This window comes from Larus michahellis, chromosome 15, assembly GCF_964199755.1.
Source record: "Larus michahellis chromosome 15, bLarMic1.1, whole genome shotgun sequence".
In the NCBI taxonomy this organism is placed as follows: domain Eukaryota; kingdom Metazoa; phylum Chordata; class Aves; order Charadriiformes; family Laridae; genus Larus; species Larus michahellis.
The window spans coordinates 73,681-90,278 of record NC_133910.1 but is presented as its reverse complement, the minus strand read 5'-3'; the positions used below and the strand labels follow the sequence as shown (position 1 = coordinate 90,278).

Here is a 16,598-nt window from a genome sequence, read left to right as displayed (position 1 = left end):
CGGGCTTGAGCAGCGGGGCTGGACCAGATGGACCCCAGAGGTACCTTCCAGCCTTCACCTTTCTGAGGTCTGGTGGCATCTGGAGGCCCTGCCTCCCTGCCTGCTGTGCGGGTACAAGGGCTGTGACCACCGTGAGCCTGGGAGAGAGGCCGGAGCGGTGCTTTCCTGAGCTGTGCCCCACAGTGCACCCTTGCCCCGGTGCTCCCCCCAGGCAGAGGGCCTTGCTCGGTGGCTTCTGGAAGAAGGTGTCCACATGACTCTGCCTTTTCTTCCCTCTGTCCACAGAGTTCCTGATTTTTGGAGGAGACATCTTGAAGTTTGCTGGTAGGTTCTTGGGGGGGCGATGACCTCGGGCACTGAGCTGTAGCATTTAACTCCTGTGGCGGCCGTTTGCTCTGCGCTCCTTCTCAAGAGGCTCTGTGCAGCGCCTTGAGCCAGCTCTTTGGCCACGCACGCACCCCTCCAGCAGTGCCCTCTCTCCAGTGCTGCAGCTGCAGAGGAGCGCTCGGGACAGGGGGTGTCACCGCTGCCAGCCGTCTGCTGCTGTGGCTGGCCCGGGATAGGAGAGGTGTCCCGGTGCCCAGGACACGGTCCTCCAGGACGATGGCCTCCCACAAGCCCATCTTCCTCCGCACGGCAGCTGGTTTCTGCTGTCTCTGCAGAACCAGACCGTAGGTCGGGGAGAGTCAGGTCTCGGCAGAGCCTTTACCTTCCCTCCCTTTCCCCAGGAGATGCTGTGCTGGTGCTGTGGAGAACACCACCCCAGGAGGTGGCCAGGACCATCAGCCTGGTGCTGCACTGTAGCCAGCAGATCCAGAAGAAGTACGGAAGACGTGACACAGATGTGGGGCAGAAGATCCAACTGAAGATAGGTACGGGCGCTGTGCCAGACGCAGCTGTGTGGCACTCTGCCATGCCACAGGGTGCTTCTGGTTTGCTGGGCTTCTGGGGCAGGCAGCTGGGGATGACGCCTGGCGCACTCAACACATTCTCAATGTCAACTCGGTTCGTCTATTTCTAGACGCCTGCTTTAGGGACTAGTGTCAGCGTCTCCCCGAGGAGGAGGGAGGATGCTCTACCCCTCTGTAACGCCCCTCTCCCCGCTGGGCTTCAGAGGAGCTTCTGAGCAGCCGAGATGCTGGGGGCTGTGGAGTTCCAAATGTTCCCTGTGTCAGTTCTGCTTCTCCTTCTCCCCAGGGATCTCTGCAGGGACCATGAGCCTCCCGGTTTTCGGAGATGAGAGCTGGCAACACTTCTGCATTTTTGGCCCGTGCCTGGCTGAAGTTCGTGACGCCGAAGAGGTTGCGGGTGCAGGTGAAGTTGTCCTCTCGGCCACCTGCTGGGAGCTCTGTGAGCAGCACCGGCTGAGGATCAAGCATCTCGCAGGCACAAGAGCTGTGCAGGCAGGTGGATGGGTTGGCCTCGAGAGCCATTCTGAGGGCCTGGGCCTGGCCATGAAGGAGGGAGGTGTTGGAAGGCTGAGGAGATGAATGTGGAGAGAGTTGTAGGTGGGAAAGCGGGCAGGCAGGGGAAGGTCTTGTCCTTCCATCTCAAGGGTAACCGTGGGCTGGGCTTTCTTGCTTTGAGGGGTCAGGAGGCGCTGGGAGGGTTTGAGCCCCAGCAGCAATGTCCTCTGTGGGCCATGGAGCTGTGGTTGCTTGGAGATGGGCATGCTTGGAGAATGGCTGTCCAGCTCCGGTGCTTCTGAGGAAGCACTGCTGTCCCATCCAGCCAGGTGGGCTACTTCTCCCCTTCTCTGGGCAGTGACGGTGGAGGGCAGGCTCTGTCCCCTGGGAGTCCTGGGGAGGCCAGTGGCAGTGCTTTCATTCTGTGTGTCTTCAGGTGACGGGCGTGGATCCGATGCCTTGGTCCGAATGCCAAGACGCCTTACGCAAGCTCGTACAAGACCCAGTGAGACACCACTCAAAAAGGGAAAGTGAGTGCCCACTTCCCCTTGCTCTGTGATTGTCCCGAAAGGTGGGGCTTTGCTGCTTCAGGGGCCAGAGAGGAACCACCTCCTCCCTCTTCCCTCTGTCCATTAGCACTCAGGCTGTTGGGCCTCCCAGGGCGGTGGCTGCTGCCGCCTCCTCCTTCCAGGGGAGAGCTCTGCCCTCAGCATCTGGAGGTGGCAACATGAGCAAGCGCAGAAGACTCTTTCTCCCCCGGTTCCAGGGCTAGGCCCTGCTTTGCAACGGCTCGTAGTCCCATCCACCCAGCGACCACCTGCCTTTTCTCTCCTCAGGTGCCATGAGGCCTACTCTTCTCTTGCCCAGTGACCTGAACGCCAAGGATGTGCTTAGGAAGTACATACCAGTCGCTGCTCTCGGGAAGGTACGGCAAGGCCACCGCTGCTGGGGGCTGCATTTTCGGAGGGCAGAAGAAGTGGTGCCTTGCAGAGATGGAGCTCTTACGGGAACAGACCAATCAAAGAAAATGCGCCCTGCGATGACAACGCAGGGAAACTGAGCCCAGGGGCACCGGTGCCGCACCATTGTCTGCGTTGTCCTCAGAGAGACATGGGTGGCAGGAGGAGGACTCCTGTCCCTCTGTCTTTTCCGTGGCTATGGTTCTGGGTGTGCCGCGGACACGACGGTGGGATAAAGGGGAGATTCCCCTGAAGTCCCTGGAGCATCCCTGAGGGTCTCCCCTCATGTCCGTACCGGTCCCCAGATGGCGTGTTAGCGGAGCAGCCTTCTCTCCTTTGTCATTTGTGTTATGACTCGGCGTCTGCCTGCCGCAGGCTGGGCGGCCTGCCCGCCCTTTTGCACCGAGAGGAGGATTTATCCCTTCCTCTGCTATTACCCGCTATCGCCAGCACGCCTGCGCTCCCTCGGTACTGGTGTGGGCAGTAAGAGCCCGGGAGAGCAGGCTGGTGAAGCCGTCGTGCTCTTGTCTTCCAGCTCCATGCAGGACTGCCCATGGATCTCCTCTCTGAGCTACGGCCAGTCACCTGCATCTTTGTCCAGCTGCAGCTTGCTGCAGGTACCAGCTCGGTGCATCTCAGCACCGTCCTCAAGGAGGCCAGCAGGGTGATGCTAGAAATCCTCTCTCCTCACAAGGGCCACATCAACAAAGTCCTCCTGTGTGATAAAGTGAGTGGGGGGGAACGGTGGCCTCCCCCAGCGCCAGAGGGTGGGCAGTGAGCGCGAGGGAGAGGCTCCCTCTTAGGCGCTGTAGCAACATGTTCCACATCTGTCCTGGGCAGGGCTGCACGTTCCTCTGCGTGCTGGGACTCCCTGGAAACAAGCTGCCCTGCGAGAGCCTTCACGCCCTGCAGAGTGCTCTGGAGATCTTCAACTCGTGCTCCACCATGCTCGAGGAAAGAGAGTGAGTGTGTGGCGGGGGTCGGCGGGGTGCATGCTGCCTGGGACGGCGCAAGGGGGCTTCACAGAAAGAGATGTGCCTTCTAGCTTGCTCTCCCTTGTCCCTGGCAGGAAGGAGGCAGTGCCCTGAGAGGTGCAGGCAACCCCTGGGCTCAGCCCACGGCAGCCAGACGGAGTCCCTCCAAGCACACTCTGCTGGCCACCGCGCTGGAAAGAGCCCTCGTGAGGGCCAGAGGCCGCTGCGGCCAGAGGCAGGCCCTTCTGGGCCACTGCCCCATGAACGGGGATGGGGCCCAGCCACCTGATCCCAAGTGGCTGTCATCGCCAGGCGGTGACATGGCGGGCGCCTTCTTCCCTCTCTCTTTGCTCACAAGAGGGCTGTGGCCCTGCACGTGCTCTGCCCCTGCCCCTTGTCCCTTGCAACCTGCAGATGTTGCACCCCTGAGCTCTCCACGTCCCCGAGACCCACGCTGGCAGGGCAGCACAGCCGGTGGCCCAGGCTGGCACCGAGGGGAGGTGTGGGAAGGGATGAAGCCAGGCGGGCAGGACTGCGCCTGGGGCGCTGCTCAAGCCCTGCTGTTTCTCTGTGTGCCAGGACAATGTCTGTGGCAGTTACCAGAGGGACAGTGTTCTGCGGAGTCACTGGCCACCCGCTGAGACACGAATACACAGGTATTGGCCTGGAAGGGTGCCGCGGGGCTGGCGGCACGGGCCACACCGACGCATGCTCTCTCTCTCTAACGCGTGCTCTCTCTCTGGCAGTCCTTGGCCAGAAGGTGAACTTGGCTGCCCGGATGATAGTGCACTACCCTGGGCTGGTGTCCTGTGATGCAGTGACCTACGCCGCCTCCCGGCTGCCCGCTTCCTACTTCAAGGAGCTGCCGGAGAGAGAGATGAAAGGCCTCAGGCAGCCTGGCCCTGTCTGTCAATACGTGGGGGTCACCGAGGAGAGGTGAGTGTCCTCTGAGACGGTCGGAAGCCCTGGCGTGGCAGGCTTTTTGCCCCTCTCCCCTGCTGTCTCCAGCTGCTGAGAGAGCGGGAGTGAAACCAGAGGGATGGGGAAGGTTTGTCTGTCTTGGTAGACACAACCTGGCCTTGTGGGCTGGGTCTAAAGGGCTTTGGGCTGTGCTTTCCCTGCTGTGCTTGCTCCACCACGTGCCCTGGGAATGCTGACCCAAGGAGTTTTCTGTCCCAGCTGCTCCGAGCAGGAAGCTTTGGGCCAGTCTGGTCCCCATGGGGAAACGTGGACCATCGGGACACTCTTCCTCAGGTCTTCCTGCAGAAATCTCAGCTCTTCTGGGCCAGGATTTCACCTTCCCTTTAGAGGACGGTTTGAAGGTTACCACTGCCGTCTCTTTGAGACTGCGGGAAGACTTGAGCCAAAGGTGCCAGGTGCTTGGCATCCCAAGCCCTTCAGGGACACAAGTCCCCCTTTCAAAGACGCTTGGTGTTCTTGGCCAAAGTGGTAAAGCTGTCTCCCAGCCAACAGCACGCCCTGGCTTCTTTCACATGTCTTCTCCTGTTTCTCTGGGTTTGGCCTCTGGGGATGGACTCTTGATATGTTCTCCTGTCCCACCGTGGCCGCTGGGCTTCTTTACGCTTGAAGCTGTCGTAGCGTGTCAGCTTGAACTTTGGCTGGGAAAGAGTGCAGGGGATAACAGCCTGCTCCAGAGAAAAGCCGGTACCCGAGGAGCACCTCCTTCCCTACCACGCCAGGCTGCTTCTCTAGGTCCCCTGGCTTCTCACCATCTCATTGACTTGTGTTGTCTTTTCCCCTGCTTCTAGCATCTTTGGCGTGGGTCTTACCAAGAAGAGGTCGGAGTACGTCCCCTTGCTGGGTAGGTGGAGAACGCCTTGCTCTTCTGAAGCCCAGGTTCTTCCCCTTGGTAACTTTTAGTGCCTTGCTGGGAAGGGAGAGGCTTTTACCAGGGATGGTGTTGCCTGCAGCAGCCCTAAGAAAGCGCCGCCTGTCTTGGTCTCTGCTTGCTTGATATCTTTGGGTGGAAAACGAGGTGGGGCGCCTGCTGCTCCCTGCTGTCTTCCAGACCTGGTAGGAAGGTTGCTTTCAACTGTGGAGCTGCTCACAGCCTGGGGGCTAAACTGATCCCTGTCTTTGGGGTCAGGAAAGAGATTTCCTTCTGCCAAATCGATGGAGAGTTTTGACGGTGGGTTCTCCTCCTTGTACTCCTCAGAGCTGCTTTCTTGGCAGCATCTGGGCGAAGACACGGCAATGTCAGGAGGCAGGGGATGCCTGTATTCACTCGGGGTCTTGCCGAATGTTTTGGGCCCTGTTGTGGGTTAACCCCGCTTGGCAGCTCAGCCCCACAGAGCCACTCGCTCCCCACAGTGGGATGGGGAAGAGAATCGGAAGGGTTAAAGGGAGAGCACTGGTGCGCTGAGACACAGACAGCTTAATAGGGAAAGCAAAAGCTGCACACACGCCCAAAGCAAAATCAGGCATTCATTCACTGCTTCCCATGGGCGGGCAGGCGTCTTGCCATTTCGAGGAAAGCAAGGTTTCATCACGTGTGACAGTGACTTGGGAAGACAAATGCCATCACTCCGAACGTCCCCCCTTCCTCCTTTCCGCTGGATTTTCTTGCTGAGCACGGCGTTGTATGGTCTGGAATAGGCCTTTGGGCAGTTGGGGTCAGCTGTGGCGGCTGTGCCGCCTCCCAGCTTCTTGTGCACCCCCAGACTGTTCGCCAGCAGGGCAGCGGGAGCAATGGAAAAGGCCTCGACGCTGCGCAGGCGCTCTTCAGCCATAACTAAAACCTGGTTGTGTTATCAACAGCGATGTTTGGTCACAAATACAAAACATAGACCTGTACAGGCTATTGCTGAATAAAATTAACTGTAGCCCGGACCAAACCAGAACGGGACTGACGACGCTGCCTTAGCTACTGGGAGGTGCTGTGCAGCTCACTGCACAGCGAGGAGATGCTGTGAGTCTGTCTGGGACGCAGCTGCCTGAACCGGCTGCAGTCATTCCTTACAGTCTCGTGCTGGATCGCTGCGGGGAGTCGCATGGGGCCGGCAGAATCTCCGTGCCTGTGGGATAGGGGAGAGGGCGAGGGGGCTGCGCTGCGGGGCAGGCAAGCAGGTGGCCCCGTGACTGCTCTGAGGAAGGCAGAGGTGCCCAAGCGTGGACGAGCAGGTGGGAAGGAGGCCTGGGTGCCGGCAGGCTGGCCGATGTGGTAGCGGGGAGGGAAGCTGCGGTGGAGGGTGCCCGCAAAAGGGACGGCTCTTTGCTTTTCAGCACGCCCCCAGCAGCTCGTTCTCTGGTTTGTCTTCGCAGGTCGGAAGCAGGAGACTGACCTCTTTGTCAGCTGCTTGAACGCCTATAGGGATTCAGGCCAAAGGAACATCCTGGCGGTTGAGGGCACGATGGGCTGTGGAAAGAGCCACTTACTTGCTGAACTGGCCTCTCTAGGCCAGGATGCTGGCCACAGGTACAGGTTTTCCACCTGTAGCTTTGGGACGCTGCCCCTGCCCATCCCCTGACAGCCGTGGAACGCTCCAGCCCCTCTGCCAGGGTACCTGGCCCTTGGACTGCAGCCTCCCGACAGAGCCTCCTGGAGACACTGCCTGGGAGCACCTGCGTGCTCCGCTCCCGCCTCTGCCTCTTTGGGGAGTTGGAGGTGGCTTCTGGAGCCACGGCCTTTCCTCCTTCACCCCTGGGTCAGGCGCAGATAGAAGGAAAGAGCCCAAGCTCAGTGCTTTTCATCCCACTCCAGACCCCAGAGACAGCAGGGCTGCCTGTCTCAGAAGCCCTGCTCGCCCTCGGCGTGTTTCCCAGGAGGAGCACGGGGGCCTGTGCTCTGGCAGGCAGACCGATAAGGTCTGGAGCCCAAAGGCAAACCCACCACTTGCTCCATTCTTGCCTCTCAGCCCCGTGAGTTCCTCTGCAGGGGGCACGTAGGGAGACCTAGGCCGGCGCTGCAGAGACACAGGCTCTGGACCCGGCTCTCCCGCTGGCTTGGCAGCAACTGCCCCTCTGTGCCCTTTCTCGTACGAGGAGGGAAAAGCTTGGCCTTCTGTGGGAAGCGCTTGGAGATGGGGGGCTGAAGAGCTCCCCCCAAAGGGCACCTCCGCCCCTCTTGTCTTAGAAGGCTGGGGCTGTGGGGAATCTCAGTGCCTTTTGCTTTTGCACCGCAGGGTGGTTGCCCTGGAACTGCTGGAGATCGACACGAGGCAGCCCTTCTCTGCCATCCACATGCTGATGGCCAGGGCCCTGGGCCTCCAGGACTGTGAATCGCGCGGCGACAGGCAGCGCGTGCTGAAGACAAAGCTGCAAGGGACAATCGAAGAGAGCAGCTACTGCCTCCTCAATGACATTTTCGGTGTCAAGGTGAGAGCCAGAGGCCCCTGTGGATGTTGAGAAGGCCTTCTCCTGAGCTTGTCTGGGTCTGACCTTGAGTGGGCACGCTGCTGGGAGTGCCTTAGCTCCGGGATGGGCATTGCGGGGGTCACAGTGTGCATTTGCCATGCCTGGGCCCGGGGGGCTCCCTGTCTGTGGGGCTGGTGTCCTGCGCCGCATCCGCAGTGCCCGGTGCCTTGTTCGGCACCCTGGAAGTGGCACTGGAGAGAGGCTGTTCCTGACCTCGTGCCGAGGTCACCGCTGTGCGAGGGGTCTGCCCCAGCCAGCCCACGATTCCCACAGCCAGAGAACCGGCTCAGCCCAAGCCCCAGCTCTGCAGAGACCCTCAGCAGAGGGCCTTTGCTTTAGGCTCTGGGTGGAGTCCCCGCTGTGGCTCCCTGCCCCTGTGCTGGGCAGAGGTGAGGTGCTGAGGCTGTCAGAGACGGTGGGCTCTGCGGTCTTGCGTGCTGGGTAGGTGTGCCGAGCCCCGGAGCCGTGTTTCTCCCTGACTCTGCTTTTCTGGCCAGTTCCCCATTTCGGACAATGTTCGCGAGATGGATGAAACTCAAAGAAGACTGGAATTGCACTCGACTCGGGTGAAAGTGCTGGAGAAGGTGAGCATTTCTCCTTCCTTCCCCCTGGGTCAGAGAAGGAAAAACCCTGCCGTCTGCGGGCTCTGTACCACTGAGGTGTGAGCAGGCGGGATGACTGCGCACCTGGGTCATGGCCCGTCAGAGCCCGAGAAAGCCCTCGCCCCCCCACTTCCCCCCGCAGCCCCACAAACACACCCGAGGACTTTCCTCCCGTAAAGTGTGCCCTGGAGGAGGAGCAATGTCTTCTGGGTTCCCTTGCCCGAGCTCCCTCCTGCAGGGCAAGTGATGTTAGGTATGACCCTCCAGTCTCAAAGAGTCAGTAAGCTTTCGAGCGGGAAAGTGGCTGGGGAGAGACTTCAGAGCATCCTCTCAAGAGACGGAGGCTAAATCTCGTCCCCTGCAAGACAGCTGAGAATCCACTGGATTCCCCTCAGAGCAACCTGCTTTTTTTCAGACCCTTACAGGAGATTTTGGCATATTTGTCATCGACAATGCCCATTTCATCGACCCTGACTCCTGGTTCATCATGTCACCCGTGCTCCAGAAGGTCTCCCTCTTCATGGTCATGAGCTTAGCCCCAGGCTACGAGATAACCGAGAGCTTTCGCAAAGCCGCAGCAGACAACGCCACGTCCCAGAAAATCACTTATCTTCATCTGGACAAGCTGAAAGCTTCAGTTGTGATGCAGAAAGTCTGCAAGGACCTCGGAGTGGTCAGCATCCCCAGGGATCTGGTGAGGTAAGTTGGAGGCAGGGGAGCTCTTCCTGAGGGCCTGAACCTCTGCTGACCGTGGTAGGGAATCAGGCCCCCAGGCAAGGGAGCGCAGGGCCGCTAGAAGCATCCCGGACTCTAGCGAGTGCCAGGCGTGGGCGGCTTGTTATGCCTCACCCTGGTGGGTGCGCGCTGAGAGCGGGCAACTCCCGAGACACCCAGCCTGGGAGGTGTCAGCCTTGGCTGCCGCACAGGGAGGAAGGGAGGAAGAGTCCTGAGCCCAGCTGTGTCTGGGTGTGAACAGAAAAGGCCTTGGTCTGGGTGGCTGGGCTGTGGGGGAGATTCCCCGGGGCAGAGGTCCATCCTCTCCAGGCTCCTGAGGAGAAGAAAGGCAGGGCTCGCTGCTCTGCGCTTTGGGCATTGTCCGCAATTCTTTTCCCGTGGACTTCGGCAAAGGCTGGAGGGTTCAGGGGGCACAAAATCCCAAGGCAGTGGGAGGACGATCCCTTTCCAAAGTGAGGCGTAGCTGTGATGAAGATGCTGGCTACCCTGATATGCCTGAGTGACTGGCCGCCCAGCTGAACTGTGTTTCACCTTACTTTCCTTGTGCTGGTCCCCGACGGGTCTGCTCCTGTGCAGGTTCCTGATCCGAACCAGCTCAGGGATCCCATATTACTGCGAGGAGCTGCTGCGCTGCCTTCGTGCCAACGACATGCTCCAGTTCTGCACCCGGAGGCAGTCTGGAAAAGCAAAGGACAACTGGGAGAGCCTGATCAGTAAGCACCTTGGCTGCGACTAGCGAGTTGCTGTGGCGTGTTCTCCACAGCAGAGTCTTGCCCCGTTGTTCCCCCATGGCTCTGGGCAGAGTCGGATCTTGGTCTGGCGGAGGTGTGGGCTCCTGTGCGCCTTGCTGTTGGGACAGGCAAAGCAGGGGCAGTGAGTTCTGGTGGCTCGGAGGGACCTACATTCTTGGGGCGGGGGTTGTGGGGCTAAAACACAGGGGAAATCCTTCCGAAGCACATGTGCTTGTGGTGTTTCTTAGGCATTCCAATGGGCATGCAGTTTAGCTTGGCCAAAGGCTAGCTCACTTGAGAACAAACCCCAGCTTGAGGTGAGGGACGAGCCCAGGAAACTTGAATGCCAAACCATAAATCCCCACAAGAGTGCCGGTAACGGAAGAAAACGGTGGTAATGCCATCCGAGAGAGCAATGCCAGCCAGAGTGCCGCGGCCTTGGGAAGAGCCAGGACTGAGGCCACGTCTTGCATTAGCACCAGCAGTTTCCCTGGCTGGGAACTGGTGGGAACTGTTTTGCTCTGCTTCATGACCACCACATTCAGGGCAGGCACTGGACCATGTCAGGGGCGACTTGTCCCATCCCAAGTGAATCGTGAAGCGCTCGCGAGCTGCGAGTCGCTTTGCGAACTGCCTTATCGGTGCTCTCTTGCTCCGCCCAGCATCTGCAGCCGAGGCTTCATCCCTCGCGGCAACCTGGAGCTCCGAGGCGCGGAATGACGGGAGGGTCTGCCTCCTCAGGCCAGGCGTGACCCTGGAGAACACCGCGCTGCCCATCCCCTTGAAAGGTAAGGAGCCGAGCGCCGCTCTGCCGGCTGTCGGCTGTGCTGGGGCTCCTTCCCGGGGCAGGGGCTGGAGGGAGGCCAGGCATCCGTGTGCTGCAGAGTCACCCTCTCAGCGTGGGGGCTCTGCTGGGAAGGCGGCTCCGGTCCCACCAGAAACAGGCCTGGGGCTGCAGGCAGCCGCTTTCCCCTCCTGTGAGCCTGCTGGCTGCTCTCCGTCAGCAGGTAGGAGAGAAAAGGTTATCCGTGCAACACTGAAATGGCTCCCTTTTCTCACCAAAACAAATACTTTGCTGGGAAAAGGCTTTGACTTGCCTCTGTCCCAACTTTGACGCAGCATCTGTATTGCTGTTCTCTTTTTAAGTTCCCCAGCTAATGCTGGTCTCAAGGCACTTAATCCAAACCAAATCCTTCTCTTTTTTCTTCTTTTTTTTCGTTTTGTTTTGGTTTTTTGTTTTCTGCGGATCGGCATGGAAATCCTCCTGTAGCCAGGGGAGCTGGATGGGGGAGCTTTCAATGAGTGTCCCTCCTCTCTGGCCATAGACATTTGTTATGAATTGTGAAGAGACATCATGCTAAAGTATTCCTGCTGTGAAGTGGCTTTGTCCAAAAAAAAAAAAAAAAAAAAGAAAACCAAGAGAAAGGAATAGTATTGTCTGGCCAAGTTAAGGCAAGCGTTGTGGGGAGCTCTGTGTCCACCTGTGATGTGGGGAAAGTTCTCTGTGTGTGCTGTTGGGCAAAAGCCTACTCCAGATCTGGTAGGGCACATCATGGGATGCGCATACCTGCTGGGTCCTGCCCTCCCTGCCCTCGGTGGGGGAGCATTTGTTTGAGCATCTGGCTTTTCCCCAGGCCTCATGGCCTGCGATTCCATCAGGAGCGGAGCCAGTTTGAAGATGCCTACCCTGGGTTGCGATTGCCCAGTAGGTGCAGCCGCAAGGAGAGGAGGCCAAAGTCTACCCCATCTCATGGGTTGAAACTTTCCAGCCTCTCCAGCCTCAGCATGGGGAAGAGGCAAGAGAGACATGTTGTTTCTTCTTGACAGAGATTGCGCTGACTCAGCTGGATCGGATGCAGCCGCTGACGCGGATGGTTGTGAAGTTTGCAGCCATCATCGGGCCGGTGTTTACCACCCAGCTCCTGTTGCACATCCTTCCCACTGGCCTCAGGACCCATATGAATTCCTCGTTGGACGAGCTGGTGAGCGACAACATCCTGAGGTGGCTGAAAAACACAGAGGTGCCAGAAGATGTGCAAGATCCTACCGAGGGGCCAGCCACCTCTTCGCAGGTGGAGAGCAGTAAGTGGTAGCGGGCAGGTGGACAAGGGAGCTCCCAGCTGTGTCCCGGCAGGGCTCCCCAGGGCATGGTGCGCTTCCCCTGCTGTGAGGGGTGGCTGGGGCTCAGGCAGGCACGGCTCTTTGCGATGGGTTGTTCAAAGACCTTACGGGTCAGTCTCAAAGCCCGCTAGCTTTGCGCTGGAGGGAGGTTCCCACCAAGTGCCATCCCGAGTGCTGCTCGTAGCGCAGGCACGGGAGGGCGTGTGGAGCCCCTGACATCCTCTCCCAGCCACCTGATCAAAGATGCTCTCCAGGTTGCCCCGGGGCCCTTGACGGGCTTTTATTCAGCTTTGACTCCCCTGTGGCGCAGGAGGAAGCTCAGGAGGCTGGGGACTGCCTTGCCAAGAGCAGGGAGAAAGTGCTGGACGGGGCTTGCTTGGGCTGGTGGTGACATGCCCAGCTCCTGCCTGGAGCGCAGCTGAGCGCTGTGTCCGCGGGGCTGGGCTAGCGTCAGCAAGGCAAGCTGGGCCCTTTTGCCCCGTGCTGCAAGGCTCGGTGTGCAGCAGTGCTGGTTGGCTGGCAAGGGTGCACGCCAAGGCATGACTCTCGTGCCCCAGCTGCGACGGCCCTGAGCTGGGGCTGATGCCGAGGCCCTTTGCCTTGCAGGTGTGCAGAGGCCCTCTCCCAGCACGAGGACCGAGGAGCAGCAGCCTGGCGTCTTGGCCTTCTGCGTCCCGCTGCTGCAGAAGGCTGCGTACGAGCTGTGGCCCGGGAGGCAGCGAGTCGCCTTGCGCGGCAAGTGTGCCGCCTTCCTGGAGTAGCACGCGCACAAATGCAAGAGCTGCGGCCAAGGGGAGTTTGTCGCCTTCCACCACTTCGCCGTCACCAGCAGCCAGGACGGAGGCAGCTGTCGGGACCCTGCCGACGGAGGCGACTCATGCAGCTGGGAGGCCTTGGTGCTGGCTGGAGAAGAGCTGAAGCAGGATAGGACCCACGCCACTGGGGGTACGCTGTGCACCGTGCTCCACAGCCCGGGCCCTCCAGGAGCCCAGGGGTGTATGCTGGGGATCGGCTGGGAGGAGGTCTGCCGGGGACGAGCCCAGGAGCTGAGGACAACCACCGCAGACTTTGCTCAGCGTGTCGGCACCCTCGCAAGGGTCCTTGAAGCCCAGTGGGAGAGCGAGAGCAGCTCTTCCCCTGGGGCAGGCGAGGAGGTGTCTAACCCCCTGTTTTCTTTGCAGATGCCGCAGAGCAGCAGGCTTTCACGGAGGCGGAAACCGGGTGAGCAGACAAGGGTTTGATTCTCTGTAAAGGCAGGGGCCTCAGGGGTCTCCAGAGGAGACCAAGGAAGCGCTGGCATTTGCCTGCCGGTTGTGACTCTAGCTTAAGGAAGAGGCTTTCTGTGAGGTGGGAGCTGGGAAGAGATGGCCACGGAGGTGAGACAGTGCTGGAGGAAGCCCGTGGGCTCCTAGTGATGGTCACACTACGCTGGAGCAGGCCTTGCTTTCCAGTTCCTCGAGAGGAGCGCTACAAAATCTGCAGGCGAAAAGCCACCACAAGGGAGCCAGGAGGTTTGCCTGGGGGAGGTGACAGAAAGCCCAGCTTGTCGTCTTCTCCCTGGCTACAAAGCAGCTGTAGGAGTCATGCCTGCCCGTGGGCTCGCGCTCTCTTTTGAACAAAGGGCTTTTGATGGCCTCTCTGTGGGGTAAAAGACCAGTGTAGGTGATGCCTGTGCATTCTTTGCTCTCTTCTTCCCCTGGGAACGGTGCTCTGACTAGTGTGGCGGAGCGGCTTCTGCCAGAGGGCGAACAGACAACTGAGCTGCCCGACGAGACCAACAGGCAGCACAACGGCACACACTGGTGTGAATGCCGAGCCATCGTGGAATCGGTGCTTGTGCCTTTGGCTCGCCACTACGTGGCAATGGGCGATGCCGACCGAGCCTTTTACTACCTTCTGGAGTGTGCTGCTGCCTACCTGCACGTCTCCAACAGCTACATGGTGAGTTGCCTCGCTCGCCAGCGCCCACCGTGCACGGAGTCCTCTCAGTCAGCTGGCTCTGGGCAGGACAACTTCACCGCTGCAATAGGGCATGCCTTGACGGGGCCTTGGAAGGGACATGCTGGGGTCAGAGCCTGACTTCTTCCTCCGGCTTGCCTCTTCTGTGGACGGAGACACAGGCCACCGTGCCCATAGCAGGAGGGGAATTAGCAGGGAGGGGATCTGAAGGAGCACTGGTGCCTGTGCTCTGAGCCGGCGTGACTGTGTTGGGGCGGGCATCAGCAGGGGGAGAAACGGGCCCTCTTAAGACAGATGCCAGAGGCAACAGGGGAGGACGAGGCCGGCCATGGGCTCTGCATCACGCTCGCCTGCTCTCTCTGTGCTTGCGCAAAGGCCCTCATGAAGCTGAACGAAGCGGAGGTCCTGAGGAAGATGAAAGCCACTGCGATAGCCTGCTTTGAAGAGGCCACCTTCTTCAGCCTCAAAGGGGAGATAAAGAGATGGGGAGGTCTGGAGGGATGTCCTGGGGGATGCAGCTGGATGCTTTCCCCGGCTGCAGGGGCTATCCCTGGCATCACAAGCCACCGGCAGACTCCGGCAGTCTCTTGGCCGACTCGAGCAGATCAGGGTGTTTCCCTTTTCCTCTGCAGGTTTGCTGGTGTATGCAACGCCTTCAGCTGGCAGAGAAAATGATGAGGGAGGCTTTGAGCTTGCTCAGAAGGAACTTCCCCGAGACCTTCCTTGGCGCCTTTGTCAAGGCTCAGGTGGAAAAGTTGCCTTGTGTCGCTTACGTGAGAAGAGCAGCCTGCCTTCTGCAGAAGGGCCGGTAAGGAGCAGAACTGAGAACCCAGGGGAGGAAGAGCCATTTCCTACCTGGTCCCAGACCTGCCTGGGCTTGAGGCCACACGTGACCTGACGCATGGCCCTTACAGGACCGAGGGGTTAAGGAGCGATGTGCGGGTGGAATGGGGAACGACAGAGCCCCACACTCCCTCCCCCCTGCACGCTCCTTCCCCCCTGGGTAAAAAGCAGCTCACAGCCGGGGCTGTGCCTGCCGGCACGCGTCGACGGCGGCAGGGCCTTGGTGGTGGCTGGGGACAGAGAGCTGCAAACAGGGAGTAGAGGCTGACGAGGGGCAGGGCTCAGGAGACGGGGAAGGAGCAGTGGGTGGTGGTGAGGTGTGAGAGTGAGGAAGCTCAGAGGGCGATAACCCTTTTCTTGCCGGTTCCCAGCTTTGCTTGGGCCCCCGGGCGCTGTAGCGCCAACGCGCCCTCTCGAGCGGTCAGCTTCCCCTGGCGGCACTGCTTTGTTTGCCCCCTTCCTCTCCATCAGCTCCCTTTCCTCCCAGGAGGTGCGACTGGCTTGTCCGCCGCCCTGCTTTCCCCCAGCCCTGTCTGATTTAGCGCTGTACAGCGAGAGCCTCTGGGCCCAGCAGTTTCTCTCGTGCAGCAGGATGAAGAGGCTGGCCTGGCTGCTGCAGCAGAGCTGCTGCCTTTCCTTACTGGAGCGCCTCTTCAGCCTGGAGGGCACTTCCAGCGGACGGAGGTTCTCCCACCTGGCAGCGCACATGAAGGCCAACACGGACAGGGCGTTGGACTCCTGTTGGACAGCAGAACTCCCGCCACGCACAGACTTAGGACACAGACAGATGCCAGCACAGACGCAGACACAGGTACAATTGGGCACACAGGCACCGTACAGAGACCTTCACAGACGCCGGCACCAATACAGGCAGGGACACCCGTACTGATACCATCAGAGATACCACCGCCCATTCCGTTGCAGGTGCAGATGCCGTTGTAGAGGCCGTGGCAGACACAGATACTGCTGCAGACGCCCTTGCAGAAACCAGGTAGTCTTTCAGATGCAACTGCAGACGGAGATGCCATGGGAGAGACAGATGCCACACCAGATACCCTTTCGTGCGCCACTGCAGATGTAGACAAAACCGGAGTGCAGAGAGCATTGCAGATGCCCTTGCAGACAGAGGGAGCGTTGCTGATGCAGGTACCATTTCAGAGGAAGGCATCTTTGGGGATGCCGGTGCGGATGCAGATAAAATTGAAGATGGAAACGCAGATGGAGACCACGTTGCAGGTGCTGTTGCAGGTGCAGTTAGCGTGGCAGATGGTTTTCTTAAACAGGGACCATTCAGGACAACTTTACCGACTTCTTCTGTCACCAGAGCTGTATATTTGTTTTCCAAATAAAATGGTTCTTATGAAAACTCTGGAGTTCTGTTCTCCGCCATACAACTCTGCAATGACCAAGTCAAGTGGTATCGCCAGAGCGTTTCAATCTACTAGACTTCAGGAGACATTGATTAGCATTTGTAAAGCAACTTGACAGTGTTCTGGAGGGCTACAAAAGTAGAATTTGTAATGGCATGTTGCAGTTCCTTCTTTGTTGGATGGAGGAGTCAATATTAGTACAATTAGCCACTTCCCATCGCAAGCAGTTTTGAAAGAATCCAGCGTGTTTTGAAAGAATTGGGGAAGGAAGGCACTTCCTTGTGTTTCAAGCCTCTTCTGTCAAGGTACATTGGTACTGAAGTTCAAAAATAAGCACACATATTATGTGAGTTATCTCTGAAATAAGTCCGTTCACTGACAGAGAGCCGCCACAGTTTCTATTGTAATTTCACCAAAGACACCAAAGAGTAAGACATTTGCCAATGTCAGGCAGAGTTTGCCTTTGGTGAAGCCGTGTTGGCTGTCACCAATCACCTCCCTATTTCCCATGTGCCTTAGTAGCG

The 16,598-nt window shown here is 59.1% G+C and overlaps 2 protein-coding genes across 2 annotated transcripts; both read left to right on the top strand.

Annotated features, from left to right (window-relative positions):
• Positions 1 to 354: 354 nt before the first annotated feature.
• LOC141751621 (adenylate cyclase type 10-like) lies at positions 355 to 12,665 on the top strand. The gene is made up of 16 exons (XM_074608734.1): positions 355 to 872; positions 1,198 to 1,403; positions 1,843 to 1,936; positions 2,243 to 2,331; positions 2,901 to 3,092; positions 3,206 to 3,327; positions 4,086 to 4,275; positions 5,109 to 5,161; positions 6,622 to 6,775; positions 7,482 to 7,674; positions 8,211 to 8,297; positions 8,731 to 9,014; positions 9,627 to 9,763; positions 10,444 to 10,569; positions 11,609 to 11,863; positions 12,509 to 12,665. Exons 7-16 carry the CDS (start codon positions 4,118 to 4,120, stop codon positions 12,661 to 12,663), a joined length of 1,602 nt encoding a protein of 533 aa, XP_074464835.1. The 5' UTR covers positions 355 to 872; positions 1,198 to 1,403; positions 1,843 to 1,936; positions 2,243 to 2,331; positions 2,901 to 3,092; positions 3,206 to 3,327; positions 4,086 to 4,117; the 3' UTR covers positions 12,664 to 12,665.
• On the top strand, positions 12,665 to 16,239 carry LOC141751622 (adenylate cyclase type 10-like). The gene is made up of 5 exons (XM_074608736.1): positions 12,665 to 12,847; positions 13,084 to 13,123; positions 13,621 to 13,843; positions 14,494 to 14,669; positions 15,293 to 16,239. The coding sequence occupies exons 3-5, from the start codon at positions 13,766 to 13,768 to the stop codon at positions 15,591 to 15,593; spliced, it is 555 nt and encodes a 184-aa protein (XP_074464837.1). The 5' UTR covers positions 12,665 to 12,847; positions 13,084 to 13,123; positions 13,621 to 13,765; the 3' UTR covers positions 15,594 to 16,239.
• The last annotated feature ends 359 nt before the right edge of the window (positions 16,240 to 16,598 follow it).